We start from the raw sequence: 25549 nt of genomic DNA, 5'->3' as shown, positions 1-25549 counted from the left end.
ACCGTAAAATTCCGGTGTGAGAGAGGGCTCTTTATTTCTTAACTGTGAAGCATTCCCCCTCAAGAGCTCTCTCTCCACCATAAAGGGGAGGAGGCCGAAGGGGGCGGCTATTCTCTCCTCCCCTCGCCTTAAGGAACAAATGGGATATTCACGGCGAGGGAACTCCTCCAGGGGCAGCGCCGTCTCCTGCCTCAGCGAGCCGCTTTATAAAAGTGCATGCCCCCGAACCAATCCCCAACCACGCCGCCGTTGCCCAGGAGCTGACGCGGCGGCCCCGACTGCGAGCAGGACACCATGAAAGCAGCCGCCTCGTGCTCCGTGGCCCTGGGACTCCTGCTGCTCGCGGCCGCGCAGCCCGCCACCAACCGGCAGGCGCAAAGACCCAGGTAAAGCCCGTCGATGCAGGCGCGCGCGCGCGCGCGGGAGAGCCAGCGAGCAAAGAGCCCCCCGACGGGCAGAGGATCTCCCGCCGCCTGTCCGCTTCCTCCTCTTGCTTGGTTGCTCCTCTTGGCGCCGCGGCGCCGCCTTGCGAGCACGCGACGCGCGCGGTATCCATCCCCACGTACGAGCCCACCCAGTAACTGCGCGCGTCTGACTGGCCTCGCGAGGCGTGCAGAGTTTTCCGGGCGGTTAAATTGCCACAGGTTTATTCATTTGCCCGCTCTTTCCTGATGTTCGTTCTTGTTGAAATGTGCTGCGCCGACGGGGAGGGTCTCTTGCCGCGTTGCCCTGCCCCGTGCAAGAGCAAAAGTCAGGCTTTGCGCTCTCTCTGTGTGTGTTTTCAAAGCATGGGAGGTCTCGCTGCCTCGGCCTCTTGTGAATGCCCGGGGTTTGTTGGTTTGCATCAGAGTTAGGAACGCTAGGAAGTGACCAAAAAGGAGTGCTTCTGAGCATGTGCAGATTGCATTTCCAGACCCTCCGAGTGTCCCTATTTTCCAGGGACGTCCCTAATTTAGAGAAGCCGTCCCTATTTCTGATTTGATCCTGAAATTTCCCGCTTTTCCTTAGGATGTCGCTAATTTCATTGGAGAAATGTTGGAGGGTATGGAGTTATCCGACCCCCTAGCCGTTGGAAGGCAATCCTATATAGGGAAGGGGTTGTCTTTTAATGTTTAATGCTTTATTATGTTTTTATATATGTTGGAAGCTGCCCAGAGTGGCTGGGGCAACCCAGTAAGATGTGTGGGGTAGATATAGTAAAATTATCATTATGGAATGGGAGTCCCTGTTTTCAACGGAGAAATGTTGGATGGTATGCATTTCCAAGTAACTCCAACTGCCCCTCCTGTGCATTCCTTAGGGGGAGTAAGGCGAATGAAAAAGGCATGGTTTCTATGCAGTCTGTTGAGATTCTTGCAAGGCAGAGGTTGGAGATGACCCTGGAATTCCTTTCCAGCTCTACAGTTCTGTGATTCTAGGAACCACAGCACCTCTTATTTTAAGCACAGCCTTATTGGCTATTGTCCGCTGAGATCATCATGCGTTTATAAGTATTCACAAACAGGACTGTTTTGAGAGGAGAAAATTACAGCGGACCAATAGGGGCTGTCTCTGGTCTTTGCTGTGTACCAAAGCCGTTTTTTGGGGGGAGCTCAGGGATATATAAGCTTTAGTTCTTTCAAGTTTTCTGCCTGAGCTACGTTTCAAAGTTTTGTGCAAATAAGGAACTGGGAACTAGTAACCAACTTCTGAAGAAGAGCCCCACTGTTCTGTTCCATAGAATTAGAGGTGATTTACACTTAGATGGTATCCAGGTTTGCTACTTTGTTCACCACAGTGTCACCCAGTAAATATGGTGATGTCTGAATGGGATTTGAAAAAACACAAGTCTGCAAAGACCTGAGACACACAGTGGACAGATACCGCTATGAACAGCCACAGCTCTCCAGAGCATGCCAGCCACATGTTTAAGGATGCAGTGTTCTGTTTTAAACATATACAGCACACTGATAGCCACTGCAAAATATAGGGAGTAAGGAGTTTTACATATGCCATATATATATGTTGGTCTAAGCAAAAGGAAAATTATTTATTTTATTTATTATAGTGAGATGACGTCCTTAGACACACACACACACACACACACGATTTAAAAGGGCATAGATTGTTTAATTAGCCAAAGGCCAACTCGTTAATTAAATAATGAGTTTACAGGTCTCTTCATCTGACCTTTTTCCTTCACAGCTGTAATGAAAACCTGTGCATTTGTGAAGATTGCAGACAAATCTGTTTTGCTGCACAATACATTTGGCAGCCAAAGCTGTCAATCTGTTCCTAACACACACACACACACACACACACACACACACACACAGAGAGAGAGAGAGAGAGAGAGAGAGAGTGTAAAACAGACATGTGCAAATGGAGCATGCAACAAAATGTTGCAGCGTCTCCCACCCTAATAGGAAGGCTCTTGTTTTTCACAGTTCTAGGTAGCCACGTCCTCCTGTAGGATGCATACTGTGTTCTATCCTATGCCCCAGTTTTCTATTTTTCTTTTTTCAACTGACATTCAGCATTCCGAAGTTTGCATTGAGTGTGCTTGAAGGGCAGCTTTGCTTTTGAAACTATTATTTGAGCATCTGCAAACCCTGGAGGTTCCCTCAATGATGCTGAGATCTCCCTCTTGTTTCTGGTATCCAGTTTTAGCTACAATTCTGTCAAAGCCGCCTGAGTTTGCTGTTAGAGTGAGTGATGCTATCTACAAACATGATGGTGTGTTGTCATTTTCTTACACCATTGTAAGGCAAAACACCATGGTTGAAGTGATCTAACTTGTGTCAGTGATTATGTGAAGGACTCCCGTCTAGAATCTGCAGAACTCCCAAGTGTGGCTCTCTTATTACAATGCAGCAACTTGAAGCCTTTTTGTCAGGAATGGGATGCTTTCGTGGACTGCACACAATCCCTGTAGAATCCTTCAACATGGCCTGATCCTTTCCTGATCCCCCTTTCCATCTGTATGTCAGATGGAAGTAATAGCAGGAGACAACTCAGGTCCTTCTGTGTGCAGAATCCAAAGTGTTATGATAGTACAGGATTTATTTATTTTATACAGAGTGCTGCAGTTTGGGGAATAGATTTCTAAAAGTGACAAGTGGAACTTGCCACAGAGTGTTGCAGTATGTTACAGGGATGTTCCTGTTTGGGGTCCCAGCCAGCCATGTCCTCTCAAAGGATACTTCATTCAATTCCCCCCACTCTCATTCCTCTCTGCATTTTCCCTTTTCCAACTGCACTCAACGTTACATAGCTACTAAACATACTCATTCCTTAGTTGGCAGAGGAGGCAGGGGTTGTTCCTCTTAAAATATTATCGTATATCTGCAGAGCTTAGGGTTTCTACCTCCCAGAGCCTGCATTTTGGCTCCGATCCTGTTGGCACTCACTACCTGAGTTTGCTATTAGGGTGAGACAGTGATTGCCCAGCCTGTTATTATTCCAAATTGCTTTTCTGCAAGATAATGACAGGCAACAATTGAAATGTGCAGGCAACAATTGAACTGGTGATATAATACTGCTTCTGAAGGTCCGTGAGTCTTTATATTCAAGCTGATGAGTAAACCCACTGAGAATCGAATCGGTACACCTTCACATGAGCCTTTTTCAAGGAATGCTCGATTCATCTGCTTAATCTCCACAAGTTACATGGAGCCTTAAGCTCTGTCTGCCCAGCTCCTCTTCTGTTTGGATGGTAGATGTTGCCCAAAGCAGAGATGCTAGAGTGGAAGTCCCCTGCACCACACCATATTTATTGGTCTTTGTTTCTGCTTTAAACAGTAGGCCGAGAATTCATGAACTATCCAGTGCAAAAACACTTCTGGGGAGCATCAGAGCTAAATTTTATTAAATTTGCCACCTCAGTAGTTCAGTGACCTATCTGAATCTTGCACAAGGATAGGGAAGCCCTAGAAGCGGCCTCAGAACTACTGTCCGCCCTTCTAAAATTACAGTATTTATCAGAGACTTAGGGATACACCCTTTGACACATGAGACTCCAAATGCTTTTTCTTTAAATCCATATGTATGATAAATGTAAATCCTGGACTGAGTAGAGGATTTAATTTTCAAGTGTCTGTCCTCTGCATCCTATTCCTCATGAGTCCATTCCCTCATGGCCCGAGAAACACAAAAAGAGGCTCCAGTAAGTTATATTCTGGGGTCAGCCTAGTGATATAGGAATGAATCTAAACTTCTGTCTTTTTAAAGCCTGTAATATCTGTAGGATGGGATGCGGGTGGCACTGTGGTCTAAACCACAGAGTCTAGGGCTTGCCAATCAGAAGGTCGGCAGTTCGAATCCCCGCGATGGGGTGAGCTAGGTAAAAGGGTTACTGTTAAACCGCTCTGGTTTTTCAAAATGTAATATATTCTCATTCAACTTTGTGAGTAAACCAGTCTCATAAGATTTTCAAAAACCTATTTACTACTAAATTGCTGCTTGCTAGTTATGCCTTAATTGTTCAGTCATTCTGAGTATATAGCCTTGGTTTGTAAATTTCAAAAACGTAGGTGAACCACAAGGCTTCTGGTAAAAAAGAAAAGTAGGCCATGCAAGTATGAAGTCAGTCCATTGCTGAATCTAGGTTATTCCTTCATTTGGCATTATTCATTTTTTTTCAGTCACTTTTGTGCCATCTCCTATTCCAAGTTAGTCTAGATGGAGATGAGTCAACGGGTAAGTCTTGTCCAGTGACCTTGCTTTTGCTACTCCACCCAGCCATGAGGTCTGTTGGGTTTTTGCCTTTTGTTTACTGCTTGAAGACTTTGGTCTCATTTGCCTGCCTGGTAATCTTACTAAGTCGTGTCTGTACCATCTCTTCATTCTAATACATAGGATAATGGTCTTTTCCCCTCAGTACTACTGCAGGGGCAGTTATCCATCGTTCCACGTTACCTAAACACATTGAGTGCTGCAATTATAAGATATTTCCCTTGCTCTCTCCTACCTATGTCCTGAATTCCCAATATATCAGTTTCTCATTATACAAGAATCAGATCTTATAACCTTCCGTAAATATCCAGTTTCATTATTATTCACTCTGGCTACTTTAAATAGTTCTCCACCACTTATCTCCATTCTATGTTAGACCTTTTCTGGTTGTCCCTAAAGGTAATGGGACCCCTGACCGTTAGGTCCAGTCGTGGACGACTCTGGGGTTGCGGCGCTCATCTCGCTATATATTATCCATACACATTTAATTCGTGATTAATATTAACAGTATGCTACTCTTCACAAAGCAATTTAACCATAGCTAATCTAAAACAGAAGTGGGAGCTTCCAGTCTCCTCTCCTTGAGGCCATACCAGAGGAGAAGAGGGGAAAACAGGGAGTGTGACAGCCTTGAGTGGGGCTAGGCTCATTCTCCTACTAAACTATAGTCTAGCACTATGTCTGAAAACAGCTAATGCATGTAAAGCATTTTTAATACTTTGGGATGGGGGACTGCTGTATACACACATCAAATTACCACCAGAGACAACTGCAAAGTACTACTAGACAACTGATAAACATCCTGTAGTTCTGCTGACTACCTTGGCAGTGGTGTGCATGAAAGAGCAAGATAGAGATGGGTGTTAGTTAAGTTTTCCTTGGAATTCAGCTATTTGGCATCTCCCTATGCAGAACAATCATTCTGTTCCTCCACACATACCCCCATGGCATAGACTTCATTACCTATCAGTAATGAATTGCACTCTATAGATGCCAGTTATTTTAGGCAGCTGTATTGTGTTACATTTTAAATAGTTTAATTCCTTTACACGGATGCTCTAGAAATGGTGTCAGCAGTACATATTAGATAACAGCCATTCTACTCCGCCTTTATAATACTGTCTCAGAAGTAAAGCTTTTCTTTGTTTTCCAGGTCTTTTAAATGTGGTGGAATTCTAAGCGGAGCATCGGGGTTTATTGGCAGTGAAGGATTTCCAGGAATCTACCCTCCAAACAGCAAATGTACTTGGAAAATCACAGTAAGAACTTTCACTGTCACAAAACACATTGAAAAGAATAACATGCAGTCCTTCTCTTGTTATGAAGTATGCAGTATGCATTCAAATCTGCAGTTCTCACATGCAACACTGACACTTAAATTTTAAGACCTTTGAACCTAGACACAATCTGGTTTCGTCATTTAATGTAGTTAAGGTCAACCAAGATCAAGCTATCTAATTTAACAGTTCTAGAAGGAGTCATTTGTCTCCTTCTGTTTAAGTTTTACAAGTGGTAAAGGAAGGCTAGAAAATCAATAAATTCACCCAATACAGGGATTGTAAGATAAATTGGAGGGGAATCAGGCTCTATACAACTTTACTCCACTCCTTGTATCCCATTTTTGTCTCAAAAGAATGGAGACAGGCAAAACCCAATAGTTGCTGCAGAGCAGTAGGCAAGCAGCAATTTAGTAGTGTTTTTTTGAAAATCTTATGAGACTGATTTACTCACAAAGTTGAATGAGAATATATTACATTACAGTAAAAAAGCTGGTTATTATCTTTTTCTAATTTTAGAAGTTGGTCATTCAGCACATTGGATTGTAGACATGACACAGCCTATGAGTTGTAGTGCTACTACAGCTGTTACTCTTACCATCTCTCATAGAGTAATTTATAGAGCACAAAGCATCACATACCAGTGGTTTTAACACAATCCCTCTCCTTGACGGTCCTCAGTGATTTAAGATGAGTAATCTAAGAACACTCAGTACATACAATATATAGGAACATGACATAAAAATAGCATTCGAGTCTGTCATAAGTCTTTTACGTAGATAATTTAATATGTTCAGTAGCTGAAGTCCATTAAAAGGTTGGTGACAAGAAACCTGTTTTGAAAAATGTTCCCTATTAACTGGAGGTACTCGGTTCATTTTTCTTATAATGTTCTTTTATGGGAGGAATAAGGAATGAAGCATCTTCCAAGTGGGGAAAATAACCTTTTAAATACAAACAAATGGTAGGATTTGCATTTATGAAATACAGTACATATTAATGGGTTTGTTGTTGATCTGTGGCCATATACCACAAAGCAAAGGATGATGGTTTCTCTGCAATTATATGGATACGTGTATTTACTGATATATTATTATTATTATTTATTGAATTTATATACCACCCTATACCCGGGGGTCTCAGGGCAGTTCACAGAATAAAATCAAGATATAGAAGCACAAAATACATAATAAAAATAAAAACAACAACCCAATAGCTCCCCTCTCCCACAAAAAAAAAAACACATTTTAAAAGGGCATAGGATGTAAATCAGATCAAACAAATGCCTGGTTAAAAGGAATGTTTTTGCTTAACACCTAAAGGTGTATAATGAAGGCGCCAGGCAAACTTCCCTGGGGAGAACATTCCACAGATGGGGAGCCACTGCAGAGAAGGCCTGTTCTTGTGTTGCCACCCTCTGGACCTCTCAAGGAGGCAGCACATGAAGGAGGGCCTCAGAAGATGATCTTAGGGTCCGGGTAGATTTTGTGAAGGGGGCTGAGAGGTATTGGGAGACCCCTGTTCCACTCTGAGAGCTACCATTCCCAGAGCGGTTTAACAGTAACCCCTTTACCTAGGTAACTCTGAGAATTGTAGTTCTCTGAGGGGAGAGGGGTCTTCTAACTACGCTCGGCAGCTTTAACAAACTATATTTCCCAGGATTCTTAGGGAGAAAGCATGACTATTTAAAGTGGCATGGTACTGCCTGCCCTAAAATGTATAATATAGATGGGGCTGTAAATGAGAATAGAAAAATATTTCCTTCCCCAATAAAGTTTTTAACCTTAACACCCTATAGCTTAACAGTTATTGTTGGGGCACCATAGCAGAGTTTCATACAGTGGCATCCAGCAGAGTTAGCATTCAACCAAATTTATTGTGGTGTCATAATAAGCAGCGTTAAACTTTAGCTCTGTTGCCAGAAAAACTCACAGCCCATTGAACTCCTTAACAAGGTGTGGGGAAAAGCAGCTACCAACAGTAATCTAGAGACAGTGCTGTGATTCTGTCATATGTTCACTTACAGTTGTGAATGCAGTTGGAGCTGCAGATTAGGAACTGGGAGTAGGAATCAGTTACTTCATAAATGTGAATGAGCAGCAAGAGATGTTTTGTTGCCTGTAAAAGAAGAGAGTTGACATATATGCGTAACAAGATATTAAGCTGACTGGCATTTCTCTGCCTGTACTCCAGACATCAGAGCATGGGCAGATTAGAAGCAAATTAGTCATTACTGTCAAGATCACAGACAGAACATGAAAGTCATTAAATTAACCAATTGAACTGAGACATTATCCCCATTATGACTCAAATGGGAGCAGAATCAGACCCTGACTAGCTGAATTCAACACCCGAAAAAAAAGATTAGTTGGGTGATCATTGGGTGAGGTTTGCTCACATAGATTTTTTTTTCTTTTCCTGCTGAGACAGCACTAGAAATAAATATTTTTGTGTGAAATTTATCACCACAAAAACTGCACTGCTGTACCCCACTCACAAAAACAAATCCTTGTGCGTATTCAGTAATAGTGTTTTTGGAACCAAGCCAATATCTGCACTTGCAAGTTGCCCATTCATAAAAAAGTTACAGCATCTGGCTTTCTGCAAAACATTTCAGACTTGGGAAATGTTTATATACACTCATACATATAAAGGTTTCTTTAAAAGTCAAGCAGTGTGGGGTAGAGAATGGGGCTGCATGTTGGAAATAGAGAGCTTTCACTCCCCCCATCTCTTTTATGGTTTTATTAAGTCATATCCATGACCTTTGATTTCCCTTCCATTCCGTGGGATTCACTGGAAGCAAAGTTTGAGATAGCTCAAAAGGTTTTCTCAAGTTAGTAGTGTGTGCTTTGACCTCTACACATCCAATTTGTTCATGCGAACCTCCACTGCCACCCACCCCACCAATCCCTGCAATACCTATCACAATTCTTAGGTTAACACCTTCTTTTTAGAAGCCTCATAGTATAATGCATACATTTGTTTTCAAAGTGGCTTTACTCAAAACATGCTTCACTCAAAATATGTTTTCAAATTGGCTTCACTCAAAACATGTTTCCCTTATCGTGAACCCAAGAGATCTAAAAATAAAAGTTCTTAAAAAAAACCCCAGCAGCTTAAGATTTTGAATTCACTCTCACAATTTTGTACTCTCTGAATGTGTGCTCTCTTCCATTCTTTGGTTCTTTATACTCTTCCCTCCACCCAGAAGCCTCTTCTAGTCATTGAAGGTAGTTGTCAGCACCTTGGGCGAGCAAAAGCAGCGGTCAAAGGATCATGCTGCACCACAATTTCCAGCTGTGCAGCAGCTGTATACTGGTGGGTGCACTACCAGGGAGCAAGAATATAAAGTGGGGAGAGGAACTATGTATGCACAACAGTCAGGGAATCTGGGAAGCTTTGGTTGGGAAAATAGCCTTCTTTTCCCTGGAAAGGGAGGAATTGGTTCATTTGTTCCCTAGAGAAAGGGTGGGGGAGAGAGAAAGAGAAACTGCAGCTGTTTTATATGCTTCTTCTGTGGCTGGCAAGAAAGGTTGGCAAAAAAACTACATTTGTTAAATAATCAAATGGGAACAGTGCGTATGTGGGGTTGTGGGGAGGACATCTATCTAGTCAACATTGCCCAAAAGAATTGGTCTGGCTACCTTGCTACAATTGTCCCATGACTCAAACCTCAGCTGTCTGACTGTGGTGAAGTCAAGGGGTCATGGTTACAACAGATGCCTCATCCAGTCTGGGTGGTGGTCCTACTCTTACCATCTCACATGGCTGCTGAATACAGGAGCCACTGGGTAGTTCTTTATAAATGCATGTAATCTAAAGGATTGCATCAGCTCTACAGATGTCTTTTGAAACTTTTTGGCAGGGGCCTTCCTGTTGCATCCACTCATCAGCATATCATTTTAGATTTGTGCATGCAAAAAAAAAAAAAGAATACTTAATATTTATAGTATTGTGATAGCAGCTTTCAGAGTTTTAAGACAACATTTATGGTCTCCTTAGGAGATGCTTTATTACTATTTCTGTTGCAGCTGTGAAGTTTAATAACTCATTTGGTTCCTTAATTTCAGTCATGCAGTTTCACACATGAGCCTTTTGCTTTTACTACAGCTCTATTTGAAAATACTTAGGAAACACAAAATCACCCCCAGTTAGCAGATTAACACAGTCGTTAATGCTGTGGACATAGCTAGTCCAGATAAGAGGTAATAGTTGAGCATGATTTATTCTCTTGAAGGAAGCACAAAGGTATTAGCAATTGCTTTATCTTGTGTGTCCCCGTGGCTGCTGTGATTCCCCCCCCCCCCCACTAAGCAGGGATCATTCACAAGCAATTATGCATCTTTACATTCAGTAAATACTGAACCATAGAGCACCTAACTTGGATGGAATCTCCATGTATTTAACAGTAAAGCATGGGTGCTTGCATATCTCTATCATACCTACAGAGCCATGCAAAGACACAAGCCTTATGCAGAAACATGGTGAAATCTTTCACCCACACAATCAGTCTTTCAAGGGCAATGGAGGAATGCAAGCACTATTGCTGTTCAAAGTGCACACTAGAGAAGGTGAATTGGCAATGCTCTGTAGACTTGGAAGGTAGGGAAGAGGAGAGGAGCAGAATGTCTTATTTGTGTAAACAGAAGGGGAAACATTTGGGGGATGTTATATGAGAAGAAAAGGGGTTTGAGAAGGACTTTATATTATCCTTGTAAGATATAAATATATGTAGAGAGTAAAAGGTAGACCATGAGGTCAACATGTAAACCGCAGACTGTTAATCTTTCGCTTCTTTTCTTTCTACAGGTTCCCGAAGGGAAAGTCGTGGTTCTTTCCTTTAGATTCATGGACTTGGAAAGTGATAACTTATGCCGATATGACTTTGTGGATGTGTACAACGGCCATGCAGACGGGCAGCGTCTTGGCAGGTTCTGTGGCACGTTGAAACCTGGTGCTCTTGTGGCCAACAGCAATAAGATGCTGGTGCAAATGATTTCAGATGCCAATACAGCTGGGAATGGCTTCGTTGCAAAGTTTTCTGCAGCAGAACCACATGAAAGAGGTATTCTGCAAGTTATTGAACCCTTAAGGTGATAGACACACTGAGCTCTGTACTTTCATGTAAGAATCTTCGGGGGGGGTTATAAAAAAAAGTATTTTATTATTTTCTTACATTACGAAGGAATCTTTGTAAAGCCAAAGGGATTCATCTATAATTGGAAGCCATTTGCTAGCCATCTAAAAAGGTGAAATACATAAAACAATGCATTTGCTCTATAAAATTTGAAGTAAAAAAAACACCCCAGTAATATGGAAAGGAGTGCATTGTGTGATATGATTCAGTGTTTCACCGAAATTTAACATCTTGCAGGCTGGGATTATAATGTGCTTTGTATGAGAGTTGGGCAAACACCGCACAAAACTCTGGTTTTTGGCCTAGCATTATGTTGTGTGTTTTTAGGAGACCAGTACTGTGGTGGACGACTAGACAAGCCTGGTTCCTTTAAAACTCCTAATTGGCCTGATCGAGATTACCCGGCTGGGGTTTCCTGCTCATGGCACATTGTAGCTCCAAAGAATCAGGTGAGCTGTGTTCACACATATGGCCTCTGCTTTCATCTTTCCTATCTGCAAAAGCCCTCTGATTCCCATCTTTCCTTCTAGCTCTATTCCACCTGAAGAATTTCTAGCATTCACCTCCTCCAGATGCTTCCTGTCAGCGACTTTCAACCCCATCTTAGCTCACAGTCACAACCAGACCTACAGCACCTATGAAGTAGAGCAGGGGTCAGCAAAACTTTTTCAGCAGGAGGCCAGTCCATTGTCCCTCAGACCTTGTGGGACGCTGGACTATATTTTTTTTTGGGGGGGGGAAATATGAACAAATTCATGTGCCCCACAAATAACCCAGAGATGCATTTTAAATAAAAGCACACATTCTACTCATGTAAAAACATGCTGATTCCCAGACCATCTGCGGGATCCGGCCCCCGGGCCTTAGCTTGCCTACCCATGAAGTGTAGTAGAGCAATCAGAAGAAAGTGGCTACTTCCACTCTGATTTAGGCTCAGAAAATGGCTACTTTGAAGAAAACCCTGCTCACCAATTAGCAGAGCTGAACAGCTGGGTATTATATTGATTGCTGAGTTGCTAGGTGGCAGGAGAAATAATGGTATTAGCAGCAGCACAGTGAGTTTCATGGGAGATGTTCTGAGCATTTATCTTCTTCTGTTACATTGCACTGCAAGTCCCACTGCATTGGAACAAGTTCAAATTCTGATAATACATTTAGCCTTTTAATCCTGTTGATAATTTTTCATTTGTTGTGCAGCTGTGTGGCCCTTGTAAATAAGACCTGCTTTCATCAAACATGTAACTGAGACACACACAAAATACAGCTAGGGTAAAGTTAGGTTTTGTTTTCAGATTTCTACGTCTTATGAAAACTGTTCTCCTTTTAGGTAAGTTATAAATTCTGCATATGCACCTGACAAGAGAAATCATATTCTCACTGTTCATTTGCCCCTGCTTTACCTGTTTCCTTTATTGTTCTAGTGTACCTTTGTCTAGTTTTTTGTGAACATTTATTCCCATTGACTTGCTCTAGTTCAGATAAGATTTTGTAGGAAAGGAAGGATTGTTGGGTTAAAAGACAGCAAGAAATAAAATATATTTTCTCATTAAATGCAGTGTATATGAACAATTTCTGAGCACCAAAGTGAATAACAAATGCTTTCTTTTCAGTTTAAGAACATTATGGATTTTCTGTTCAAAATGATTGACTCAATATTTTCTCAGCATGCCTACCTAGAACCAAGTACTGTAGGGGCACTTGCTACACTCCACGGTGTCTAAATATTGCCACACTCATTCAATTCCCTTTGCTTTTCGCACTTTCAGGTTTTAATTCCCTAATCTATTTGCTCATTCTATCGTTTTCTTAATCTTAAGGATGCTACCATTTCATTTCTTAGGACTGAAACCACTTTGCCTTGTTTCATATCCATTTGTCGGTCACCCCATATTAGTTCTACCTACGTGCCTTTTCACACTATGGCAGGCTACTCAATCTTTGCTTTCTCTCTTTTTTGTTGTCGTTGCCTAGGTTTCTGCTCCATATAACTATATTATGGCAGGAGGCACTTAGTGATTGAATACCTTTATCTTCAAGCATATTTGGTAGGTTGGCTGCTTTTCATATCTACTTTCTGAACCCTTGTCCATGCCACTTTGAGTTGCCTTTTAATCCACTTCTCATGACCATAATCCTCCAAATGAAAGAGCTGGCCAAGATAAATATATTCTTCTGATCCTTAATTTTCTCCCACCCCCTGCATTGATCAGGATAATATTTTCTTGAACTTGGGGCTGTAGATCAGCTTAGTCTTTTCCTGTATTCATCTTTAATCCACATTCCTTGCTTGCTACATATGGCTCATTTAACAATTTATGGATAGCCAGTGATTTAATTGAACGTGATAAATTACAAAGCATTTGTGATTGCTCTCATTTATTGCCAAACGTGCCTGAAAATCTTTTCAAGCTCTTACTGAATTATACCATCCCGTTAGTGTACTCTTCACCTCTTGGGTTCTTATTCTTGAGAAACTGTATTTGCAAGTGCTTAAAACATCTAACCATGTACTTATTCTCAGTATATTCCAGCAATGTACTTATTCTCAGTATATTCCAGTAATGTACTTATTCTCAGTATATTCCAGTAATGCTTCTTGTGAAGGTCAATATCTACCAATGAATCAATGCCTCGTTAGCTCACTATCAAACTCTTGCTGCATTTTAATTTCACCTGAATAGCATCAAATATTTAAACGAATCAGGAGAAAATGGATCTCCCAGCCTGCTTTGATTTATAGAACTGTTATTGTTCAGTTAGGGTTCTGCCTTTCCATTACAGCCATTATAGGCACAGGGAAGGAAAACATCTTATTATTAACATGGCATAAGCGTAAGCTTATAGCTATGCCTCTCAGCACTTGCACCCTGTAGTTGATGGGGTGTTGCCTTAGGACAAGGGGTAGCCACACTCCTGTCCACTCTTTTACAACAAAAATAGTAATTGGGACATTGTAGATCAGAACTGGAGAAGATGCACACACAGGATGGAAAGACTAATGGAGAAAGTAAGGCTCTCAAACTGCTATGGCATTGTTGTCAGCAGAAAGAGCAGCACCTGGTAGTATTCATCAACTTTTTTTAAAAGATAGGACTAGTTTACTCATTCTTTGGGGGGGTGCATTTTCTAAAGAATTTGAAAGAACACTTTACAAGTGCAAAAAAAAAACAAACAGGATCAGTGGAGAAGTGGCTATCGTGTCACTTGCACACTAGTAACTACCAAACTAGCAGTGCGGCTTTATGAAAAACCTCATTTTTTCCGTAACAGCAATACCTCTTACAGCAGTAAGAGAAGTGTTAACTTGATGGTCCCACACAAGAACTGAGCAACTAATGCACAATAAAAAAATCAACAGCTGAAAAAAAAGTGGGTGGGGGCTTTTATTCCTCAAACAGTTCCCTTTCAGCAAGGCTTTAATCTGAAGGGCAAACTATGCTTTTGCTTGGTGCAGCTGGCAAAATATACTTTTTAACATGCACATGCCTGCTTCTATTTTCTTTCTATTTCTTAATTAAGCATTGTTTCAGAGTATCAAGGTGTCTTGATGCAACATGAGATAGTCATGATATAGCAAGGAATTAAAAGAACGGCCTATATATACATAAAATGTTTGGATTCAAATTACATGGAACTAAATAATAAAAAAACACACAGGAAAAATACCAATAGAGATTCACGTTATTGGTATTGTAGTAGGCTGTTCTGTCACCCAACATATTATGCTCTCTGAGAAACATGTTATCATCTTTGTTCTTACTGTTGATATAGACACACCTGTTACAGCTATTCATTCACCCAATTATCATCTTTGTTAACCTGCTTTTCTACTAATAGGTCAATAAAGTTTCTTGCAAACCAGTAATTAAAATTTGTTTCTACTAAGCATAGCACAGATTAAGCATGGTTTGTTCAGGTTCAGGCAACCCAGCAAGCAGCAGTTGATTTTAAATGGAAGCAAATTATTCTGAACTCCTTGCAGCTGTGCTTGAGGAAGAGGGAAGACAGGAAGAGCCTGAGGCGCCCTATTGTTTAGCATTATGTCCAGACCAGACTATTATATTAGCATTTGTCTTCCAGGCAATGTGTTCAAGGAAAATCCCATGAGATGTTGTTAAGAGGGGTTAGAATTCCATACACAGTATTCTCCTAAACAAGCAGCGGGGTTGAGTTATTTTTATATATACAGCCTTGGAAAAGAATTATAAAACCCATCTAATAACCATGAAGCATTCCACTGGCCATGCCAATTAGCTTGCCGGACATGACTTTCATTTTGTTTTGCTTTGTACATATAATTCACTTAATATGGATATTGCCTTCAAGGATTTCTGTTTTAATTTATGCAACAGTATTTGAGCGGCAATATCATAACAGCTTTCTGTTAATATTGTTGTTTCCTTCTTTTTAGAAACCAAAATTCATCTTTATTACAAATACTTATCCAGAGTTTGATCTTATGTGGTGTTCAACCCACTAGTCTGAATTTTCTGTAATACGTCCTTATTCATTCACAAATAGCAACTGCTATGATGCATGCCAGGCCTTGTTCTGGTCCCAGGCTGTGCTTACCAGAAAGCAGCATTCTGATGTTGCTTTGTCCACAGCCTGCTGTGGACTGAGCCTTATATAGGAGCAGGAATTCTCTCTCTGTGGTAAGATCTGCCTTTATTGAAAGATGCTGCATCAGTTAAAGGCAGAGGCGTACCTAGGGTCCCCTGTGCCCTTGCAGGGAGCTGCATCAGCACATACACACCCCAGAAAAAAACCACTTTACCACAACAGCCACAACAGAAATTACTGCATTTTATACAACCCAAGTACTTGAAGGGTCTGGAGTGAGGGCAAGGCAAGGAAGACTGGCAAAAAAAATCCACACCCCATTTGTGCCATGGTGTGAGAAGCTGTAGTGATGTATGGAAGTGGGAGCTGGACCATAAAGAAGGCTGAACGCCAAAGAATTGATGCTTTTGAATTATTGTGCTGGAGGAGACTCTTGAGAGTCCCATGGACTGCAAGAAGATCAAACGCATCCATTCTTAAGGAAATCAGCCCTGAGTAGTCACTGGAAGGACAGATCCTGAAGCTGAGGCTCCAATACTTTGGTCACCTCATGAGAAGAGAAGACTCCCTGGAAAAGACCCTGATGTTGGGAAAGATGGAGGGCACAAGGAGAAGGAGACGACAGAGGAAACTTCTCCTGTGTCTGATCTTGCTGCAACAATGGTATCTCATTGCCACACACACATGTATGCCATGCACTCTAGTCTCCATCCATCTCCCTTCATACAGCCTTGCAATTTGTCCTACCACTTAGCTCCCAACTCTTGTCTTAACTCATGACCATATGTAACTGGAGACATATTTCTCGGCTGATTTTTTGCACCCCACCTGCCTAGAGGGCAGTTTCACCAATCCCTATGTCTGCCTCTGGTTAAAGGGGCTCAGCCCACTCCAGCAGTCATTTGCTTTGACAGAATCAGGTGGAGTCTGATAGGACTGGGCCTTCTGTGATGGAGCCCCTTGCCTTAGGAGAGCAATGTGGCGTCCTCAGTTTGGTGGGGCAACAGTTCCACGGGCTCATCTTGCACACTTGTTTCTGGGGCCAGCCGTGCCCTGCATGCAATTTCTGTTCCAACTCAAAGCCCTTGATCTCCTAACTGGAGATGGGGAATCTGATCCCAGGGTCACGGCAGCTTTAATGTACTGCATGAAATGTTTTAGGATCATCTTTTTAAGAGTCTTTGAGATGCTGATTAAATCCAAGGTGCCAAACTGGATGGCCTCTGAGGATCTTTGTGGTTTTAGGGTTCATTGTGAAAAGAAGTAGGCCATTAAGTAGATTCTTAATTTCCTTCCTTGCAGCTAATAGAGTTAAAGTTTGAAAAATTTGATGTGGAGAGAGATAACTACTGCAGATATGACTATGTGGCTGTGTTTAATGGAGGCGAGATTAATGATGCTAAGAGAATTGGGAAATACTGCGGAGACAGTCCTCCAGCGTAAGTAATGGTATTTATTTCATTTAAACTGCTGTTTCTATGAAAAGATGAAAACTGGATAGGCATGGCTGCTGTTTCAGTACAATCCCATCCATGCTGTCCTTTCATCCATTATCACTCAGATTTTTATATGATTTTCCTTGCCTTAAAATTTACTGTAGCTGCAAATTGGAACAACAAACTGCAGCTTTATTACAAACGTTAAATAGCTTTGCTGGCTATTTTAACAACCAGTTTTACCGCCCTACGTTCCTCCGTGTGGAAGGGTGGGGTAAAATTTAATAATAAATAACAATGATAGTGTAGTTTTTTTAGGAATCTTGAGTAAGTATGCAAGTTAGATAACACACAAAGATTTTCTTTTATTGTGTGTTGTGTCATATTGATGTATGCAATTGCATTAAAGCACAAGGTTTTTGCCAGCATTTTTCTTGCTGTTTTATACTTGTGTATTTTAGTTGACGTTTAATAAAGAAATTATTTTTTGAAATCAATTAGTGGGGAAAGTAGAAAGTCCTGATGAATATAATCTCAGTACCATGGGGGAAATAATTGTACATACAGATCCAAGCAGCATATAAAAGTCCAGATGGGAAGGTTGATCCTTAGCTATGTATTGCAGTGCTGATGGACATTGTATTGGGTGGATGGCATGCACACATTTGCATCTTGATGCTCATGTGCCTCCAACCTAGCATGCACTTCATCTATTGTGGACAACTTTTGTGAAGGGCTTCCTTTATTCCTTGCACTGCAGAGCTCAAATTAAGGTGGCAACCAAGTTTTCCCGTGTTTCCCATTCCTGTGGACCCTGGGGCTAGTTAGGAATGGGCTCAGGGTTCCAAACCCATGCATTTATTTTCCAAACTCAAATTATGAGTTTTGTCTTAATCACTGATGCAAATTTATAAAGAATTGACCTGATGAAGTTCTACCAAGGGAGTATTTCTGATTTAAATCTTAAATCTACAGGACCTGCTCCTGTTCCTTAAACTCAGCATGTGCACAAAACATTTCCAATGTTCTAGAGAGTCAAGACAAATCATATACAAATCAGCAAGTGGACTGGTGGATGTATGATAATATTTCATTTTAGATCTGCTTGTTTTTTGCTTAACATATTTGAACGTTACTATTTTCCTGAGAGCTTAAGTACATATTTACCGGGGGAAAGGTTCCTTAAGGACTTGTGCTGCTTACTTCACTCTGAAAACATATCCAACTGCATATTTGGTAACAGGGATCTTTATGCTCCCGGGGGGGGGGGGGGAATCAGATTAACAAAGGAAGATTCGGTTTTCCACTCAATTTTAGTAAGGATATTTACACATATAGTCTCTTTATGTGGTATGTAGTTCTACAAAATCTGTTGGCTGCATATAGTTCAACAAGAAATAATATGACAACTACAAAATACCCTCCTAACATAAGGATGCATGGTTCTCTTTCAGGCCTATTGTATCTGAGAGAAATGAGTTACTTATTCAGTTCTTGTCTGATTTAAGTTTAACTGCTGACGGCTTTATTGGGCACTACAAATTCAGGCCCAAAAAAATACCTACAACCGTATCACCTACTACCGTAACCCTCCCTGCCACCACAAGTAAGTCTGAAATCATTGTTTAATCTTTATTGAAGGTGTTGGTAGGAACAGGCAGGGAAGCTTCAGGATCAGCCTTAATCCTTTTTTAATTTTTTAAGAATCATCTTATTGTAAAGAAGAGGTTGGGGAAAAGGGTCGCTTTGATTAAATCAAAGTAAGAGGACCTTCCATTCTGAATGCTCATGTGTGTAGTGATGTCACATTAGTCTGGAATATTGTGATTTTAATGAGCCCTGCAGTCTTACTTGCAGTGTTGTGTGTAGATTGTCATAAACAAAATGAGCATAAAGAAGGCTGATGGTTGGTTGGTTACTTAGAAGACCTGGGAGCATAGCATGACTGATAAAATTGTAATAGATTCGGGAGCTCTTTTCCTCCTTGACTGCAGTTTGCGTCAGAGTTAGATATGCAGAATATCATCTGTGCCACCATGAATGTGAGGTTTGATCATTGACACACAACTGTGTTAGAGCTAGAACTGTAGCAAACAGCAAGAGTACATGGCGCAAGTACAGAATATTGGTTTCTTTGAAGTACGGTGTGTCTGGATTATTTGGGCTTTTTGCTTTGGGAATGTCAGTTCTCTCTGTATTTAATAGAGTAAACACACAGGAAAAATGAAAGTCCCTTTTAAATGACTTCTGAAACACTTGAACTGACTTCACTAACTCTGCTTTCTCGACCTCTTTGGAGAAGCGGCGAAGCCTACAGTTGCACTGTGCCAGCAAAAATGCAGAAGGAGCGGAACTCTTGAGAGCAGTTACTGTTCAAGTAACTTCGGTAAGAGCAACAAGTATTTTTTTCCCCTTTCAACCAGTGACTTGGGCATGTATGCGTAGTTTCATGGGAGGGTCAGAGCCACTTATTTGTAAACTACCATTAGTGCACAAGGAAATTCTTTCAGATCATAGTACTTGCATCTCTTACACTGTGTCTATGACTCAGTTATATTCCTTCAGATGTTTTACAGAGAAGACAGTGTGGATGTTTGTCAGGGGGAAAAACTGTTCCAGTCTAAACAAAACTGAACAAACAGAAAGCAAACTGTTGCTCTATGAAAGTGTTGATTCAGTGATGATGCTGGCATGTTGTCTTCTTGGAACAGCCTGTATTCCTTATTCACTGTGACAATTTTGTTGTATGTACTGCTGTAATTCTGGTTGCATAATCCTTCTCTGCAATGCAAAAGTTGTTCATTATGGTAAAGGCCTGTGCATCTTTTCCTTACCTATTTAGATATAAAACTGTGATGATTGATAATATTTGATTCAAATTGTTAGTTGCTTTAACTTGCGCAGGGCAACCCAAAACAACTTACAACCCAACATTTATATGTGGTTGTCTCAATGCAACAGGCCAACACAACTAGCAGAATACTTAGGGGCCAACCCAAACTCTTCTAACTCTGTAGCCCAGCAGGGCCTTGCTGCACATTGTGACTGTGGCAGAAGTTGGTAGGAACATGCAGATCACTATGCCACCCTGGACCCACCACCAAACTGCACCTAGCCTACTGCAAAGTGGGGGTTGGGAGACAGAAAGATGCGTGTAAGATACTGACTCCACTTCATGTTAATGTTACAGCATCTCCAAATCACAGTCCTTTTAAGATTCTGTGAACCACCAAGGTGGCCTTGTTAATTGGGTGGTCAGTCAATGTCCCAAACAAACAACTCACAATAAAAAGGACACTTGTCTAACACAACTCACAATAAAAAAGGACACTTGTCTAACTCACATAGCCAAAGGACATACCGGTACTTGTTTGAGACTTTTATCTTCTGTGCACATAAAGGTGAAGTGGTCATGTAACTGTTTCATTGTGTTCCAATCACATTCCAGTGTATTAATCCTATGTATTTCTTTTATCTAGTAATAACTGGATCCATTATCACAACCAACATTAAAGGTGGAAGCTTGCATGCAACAGTATCAATTATTAACGTCTACAAAGAAGGAAATTTAGCGATCCAACAAGCAGGCAAAAATATGAGTGCCAAGATCATTGTTGTTTGTAAACAGTGTCCTCTTATCAGAAGAGGTAAGTAATTAACAGAATTCTGCTTTTTGCAACTAACACTAATTTCCTAATTACTTCTTTAATTTTCAATAACTTTCTCAGGACACTTTATTCAGAATCAGATTGATCCTTTATAGAACAAAATGTCAAAGCAAACTATCCAAATATTACATACTGATGGGTGTGGTTTTTTTTAACATACTGATGAATGTTTGAGAAAATTCAGAGACCGTAACAATTTGCTTATAGAATTGCTTCTCTGAAAGCTCTTCAGTTAATCAAAATTAGTTAAATAGTGCAAATGAGTTGAATGAGAAGAGAGGATTGGTTGCTGAATCTGCTGTTATAAAGGTCATACCTCTGTAAACCAAGACAAATCTAGGATAATAGTAGACATACACACACCTTTAAAACTGAAATATATTGAGGGTGAAAATTTGGATTCAATTTACCAGTTCACCATCTACTTGCATTATACCACTATTTGACTCTCCTGTAGGCAAACAGAGAAGGCTTACTGCTTTTCATCCAAATCAATCAATCAAACTCAATGGAGGAAAGCAAACTCAATGTAGAGCAGGCGCTAGTGGGGCATAATGAAAATTAAATAAAAGTCGGTTTTTTCCAACATTTTAGTGAGCGCCTGTTGATTAAAAAAATTAGACAAGATTTAATCTAACAGTGATTGCACTGCTGTTAACTTTTTAACAGTTAGCTTTATGCCTCCTTATCACCTCAAAGTGAAAGGACCTGTTCATAATCTCATTTCAGTACATCCTAATATTCCCAAAACATCCAACCCTATGCCATGGATACCTTCCACAAATGAACTTATTCTTCCTTAAAGGTCAATGTTTAGTTTCAAAATTAATTAATCCAGGAATACTCAGTATGGTGCCTTCCTGATTTTGTTGCATCCAACTTCCATCAGCCCCATCTAGCATGGCAGTGTTCAAGGATGGTGGAAACTATGGTCCGGTAATGTTTGGAGGACATCACATTGGCAATTCCCTGGTCTGGTGTTTACATTTCTGAGTAAAGTCCGATCTGTTTCCCTCTCTGAGAGGAGAAACCAAAATATATTACACTCTGAAATCTACACATTCAACTAAGAGATTATAAAAGCTATGGAAGGCCATTTACAATACAGATATACAGGTTTACTCAATGATTACACTATAAAAATTGCAAGAAATAATATAGCTGTATTTTCCAAATTGTAGAACCAGAAATTCTGTTCCACTATTTTTTAAAACTCTTCCCCTCTCAACAGGTCTAAATTACGTCATTATGGGACAGGTAGAAGAAGATGGCAGAGGTAAAATCCTGCCCAGCAGTTTTACAATGAGTTTCAAGACGAAGAACCAAAAGATCCTGAATATCTTGAAAAACAAGCAGTGTTGAATGTGAATTTTTGCAGCTGAGTCCTGTCATCTATCCTCCAGAATCTCTCTTCATGCAAATAAAATAGGAGATTTTCCAGGAACGTAGTGTACTTTCCGGAATTTTTCAACCTTGTTTTCCCCATAGACTGATGTTGCAAAAATCAAAAGAAAAATACCATGATTGCCAATTTTATCTTTCAAAACCTTCAGCAACATCAGCCAGCCTGTACCATACCAAATTTTCACTACCGTGAATTTCTTAATTTATACTTTTCTCAGAAGGATTTTTTTAAAAAAATGACTGATGTGATGAAGTGCAATATTTATAGTAATTCATTTTAACTTAGTTTTCCTGTTTCTTTGCAGTATAAGCTACACTTAATAAACACTTCTAAAAACTCAGTGGCTTCAGTGTTGGGATTGGATATGGAAGTTCCAGGTTCAAATTCACTTGGATATGATGATGTCCACAGCACAAAGGTGTTTGCACATCGTGGCAAACCATTATTAAAGGTTTACTGTGACTCAAAACCATTCCTTCACTTTTCCCCTGGTGTGAGCAGGAGCAACAAACCATGATCCCCACATCACGGCAGTTTATTTTGCTTCCAAACGAACTGCATTCTAAAGCCAAGGTTTGCTCTTCACTTATAAGGATTGCTAATCTGAGTAAAACAACTGTTTGTTGCTTAAACGTGTGCTAGGGGAAGAGTAAGGGAGGAGCAAAATATGCATTCAAAGCAATTCATTAACTACCATTTAAAATGACATTAAATTGGGCATGTGTAGCTTTGTACAAGACATGATCTCAGCCAATCACACCTCACAAGGACTTCAAGAGGAAAAAATGATGTCCTGAGCTCCATGAAAAAGACAAGATACAAATGAAACAAATTTATTACCTGAGCTTTTAGGCAACAATTCTTTAATGTCAAAATGCTTATTAGGAAATGAAACAACTCTTTAAAAAAGCTTAATACAGAAGTATCCAATTCAATAATGATATGAAATGAAAATTCACTTTGAAACACAATGAAGTCTGGAAGGATTACCCCAAAGACATCCGCTGGCTCATCAGCAGAAAGCCATCAACTACTGTCGTACCTTATTGGATTCTGCATTGTATACAGTATAAATCCCAAATTCTGCAGCAAAACACATTCTCATCAGGTTTTCTTCTGAGTTTTTTCCTGCATCACTTATTTTGTGCTATTTATGCTGTGTGCTTGTGGAATGATAATGGCAAGATTTTTTTTAAAAAAACAGAAACATAACATATGAGAGAAGACTAGAGCAAATCATTTGTAACTACTCCTTAAAAATAGTTACAACCACAGTACCACAAGATAAACACTCTGGAAAGGGCCCCTCAAATTAGTTGTAAGAACCTGGAAAACACAGGTTTTATCATTTATTTCTATAATGCCTTTTTAAAAAGCAGAAGCACAGTTTATAATCTGGCTGCATGAAAGAGGCAGAAAAACAAGAAGGGGGGGGGAATAGTGTAACAAAAAAGTAGCTTTTGTTCCGCATTTTACAATTAAGATCTCCAAAGCACACAGTTTCATGTGATATTCTGTATATGGTATCAATGGCAACAATTTTTCTGAACAGATTCTTAGATTATCCATTAGGTCAGCATTTGCCTCCCCCCACAAAAAATAGTTATTTATTCTGTTTCTGTAGTGTTTCAACAGACAAGATATAACATATGGCACAAAGCATTCATATATCTTAAGCCACCAGCTTTTTCATAAAACTGGATTGAGTCATTATTTATATTGAAGTCTACATACAATTTAAAAAAAAATCTTTAGGTAATCTGCATTCTTTCTAATGAAGCCACACATATATCTTTTTAATATACAAAATATATTATTTTTTTCATAAAAACATCATTACAATAAATAGGAGGAATATTGACTTAAACCTTGTTCCCTCATTCATCCCGATTTACGCTACAAGGAGACCAGCACCTTTCGCCCTTAAATTCTGCAAGCTAATATAAAGTCAGACAACGGCAATTCCTACTATATTTATACCCCATGACATCAATGAGACTTAAGCACACCAATGCCCTGTGCAGAAATAACATTTTGTTACTATGGGTGTGCTAAGTGTTAACCATGGCATAGGATTAAGGGTTATTCCAACCATCTTTGCCCATGTGGGTTCAGGTTGAACGAAGAGGGTGGCACACATGGGGATGTTGGGGTGATGTGTGTGCTCCCTACACTTTTTTCACTCACATTTTCAGGTTAAGTACCTGAACAAGCACCAGTCTCTTAAAGAACATTATGTCTGCAGTCTCTTAAAGAATATTATGTCTGCACCAAGCCTAACAGCACTGGATTGCGCCCATCACCTCGCAATTAAAAAAGAAAGTCTCATGTAATGCATTGAAGGTTTTCCTTTCCAAGTAAACAGAACATCAGTATTCCGTACTAACAATCCCTAGCTTAATTCTTCCTCAAGTAGAATGAAACAGCAGATAATTACAATACTTATTATATAAATAAGTGATAACATGCGAAAGCAAGATGCATTCAAAACAGGAAGTGTAAGGACAAAACCATTAATATCTTCATAAAGTATTTCCCATGAACACACAGGACCCAATCCCATTAAAATCTGGGATGCTTCCAATTAAATCAGTGAGTTTTAAATTCACTGCATCTACCTTAACCCACTGATAACTAGAACTGGTGCCATAATCTCCCAATCCTTATGCGTAGGTGTAGATTATACACGCAGAGAATTTCCATTCTAAGAAATGCTTCAGCATGACAGCAAGGTGTCATTTCATTAACAGTGTTATAACAAAGAGTGCTTGCCTATTGCAGCTTTCCCCAACCTTTCAGCATGACTGTCGGGAGCTGTGGTTCAAAACATCTGGAAGGAAACAGGTTGGGGAAGGCTGCTGTGATCAGCTAATGCTGTGATCTCGGAAGACCAGCTTTGAATGCATTTCGTTGTCACCTGTAGGACATCTATACAGGTATATTTAGGAATAAAGTGGCCGCTTACCTGCTGGGAGACGCCACTTACAGTCCAGCACAGGTGGCGGCAGCAGGTGCCTGCCTGGCTTCGCCAACACCAAGTCTGGGGCCCACACCAAGTCTGGGGCCCACAATTGAAAAATCTGTATTTCATGTACTGTGCGGTAAGTGTGAATTTAGGAATTCACTTGAAATCAAATTGATTTAAATAGATCCAAAAGGTATGGACACAGATGACACCTTAGAATTATCTATCAGCAATTTACTCAACTATTTTCTAAAATATTACCATCAGCCCAGTTCCAAAGTGATATCTTTGGTATCATTCAGTAGAGTGGAGTACAAAAATGACAAATATTATTGTTATAATGATATGGCTTTTCATAGCTTTTAAAAATGTATTATATGAT

General features: G+C 40.3%; 1 protein-coding gene across 2 annotated transcripts; it reads left to right on the top strand.

The window, feature by feature from the left end:
• PCOLCE2 (procollagen C-endopeptidase enhancer 2) lies at positions 1–23634 on the top strand. Of its 2 annotated transcripts, none has more exons than XM_083503713.1 (9): positions 1–386; positions 5867–5972; positions 10803–11058; positions 11458–11579; positions 16996–17132; positions 18584–18735; positions 19432–19515; positions 20609–20776; positions 22029–23634. In XM_083503713.1, exons 1-9 carry the CDS (start codon positions 295–297, stop codon positions 22157–22159), a joined length of 1248 nt encoding a protein of 415 aa, XP_083359839.1. In that variant the 5' UTR covers positions 1–294; the 3' UTR covers positions 22160–23634. The 2 variants fall into 2 exon arrangements, with proteins under 2 accessions (XP_083359839.1, XP_083359838.1); XM_083503712.1 differs by having other exon boundaries at positions 19429–19515.
• The last annotated feature ends 1915 nt before the right edge of the window (positions 23635–25549 follow it).

This window comes from Podarcis liolepis (assembly GCF_965112155.1).
Source record: "Podarcis liolepis genome assembly, chromosome: 5".
In the NCBI taxonomy this organism is placed as follows: domain Eukaryota; kingdom Metazoa; phylum Chordata; class Lepidosauria; order Squamata; family Lacertidae; genus Podarcis; species Podarcis liolepis.
Note: the sequence above shows the minus strand (reverse complement) of the source record. Positions and strands in the feature narration are given on the sequence as shown.

What these genes read in the sequence shown, in the direction of transcription:
- PCOLCE2 (XM_083503712.1), top strand. Translation starts at nt 295, where the DNA reads ATGAAAGCAGCCGCCTCGTGCTCCGTGGCCCTGGGACTCCTGCTGCTC. An exon ending in CGGCAGGCGCAAAGACCCAG is followed by an intron (nt 387 to 5,866) that starts GTAAAGCCCGTC and finishes TTTGTTTTCCAG; the next exon opens with GTCTTTTAAATGTGGTGGAA. An exon ending in TTGTAGCTCCAAAGAATCAG is followed by an intron (nt 11,580 to 16,995) that starts GTGAGCTGTGTT and finishes CCTTCCTTGCAG; the next exon opens with CTAATAGAGTTAAAGTTTGA.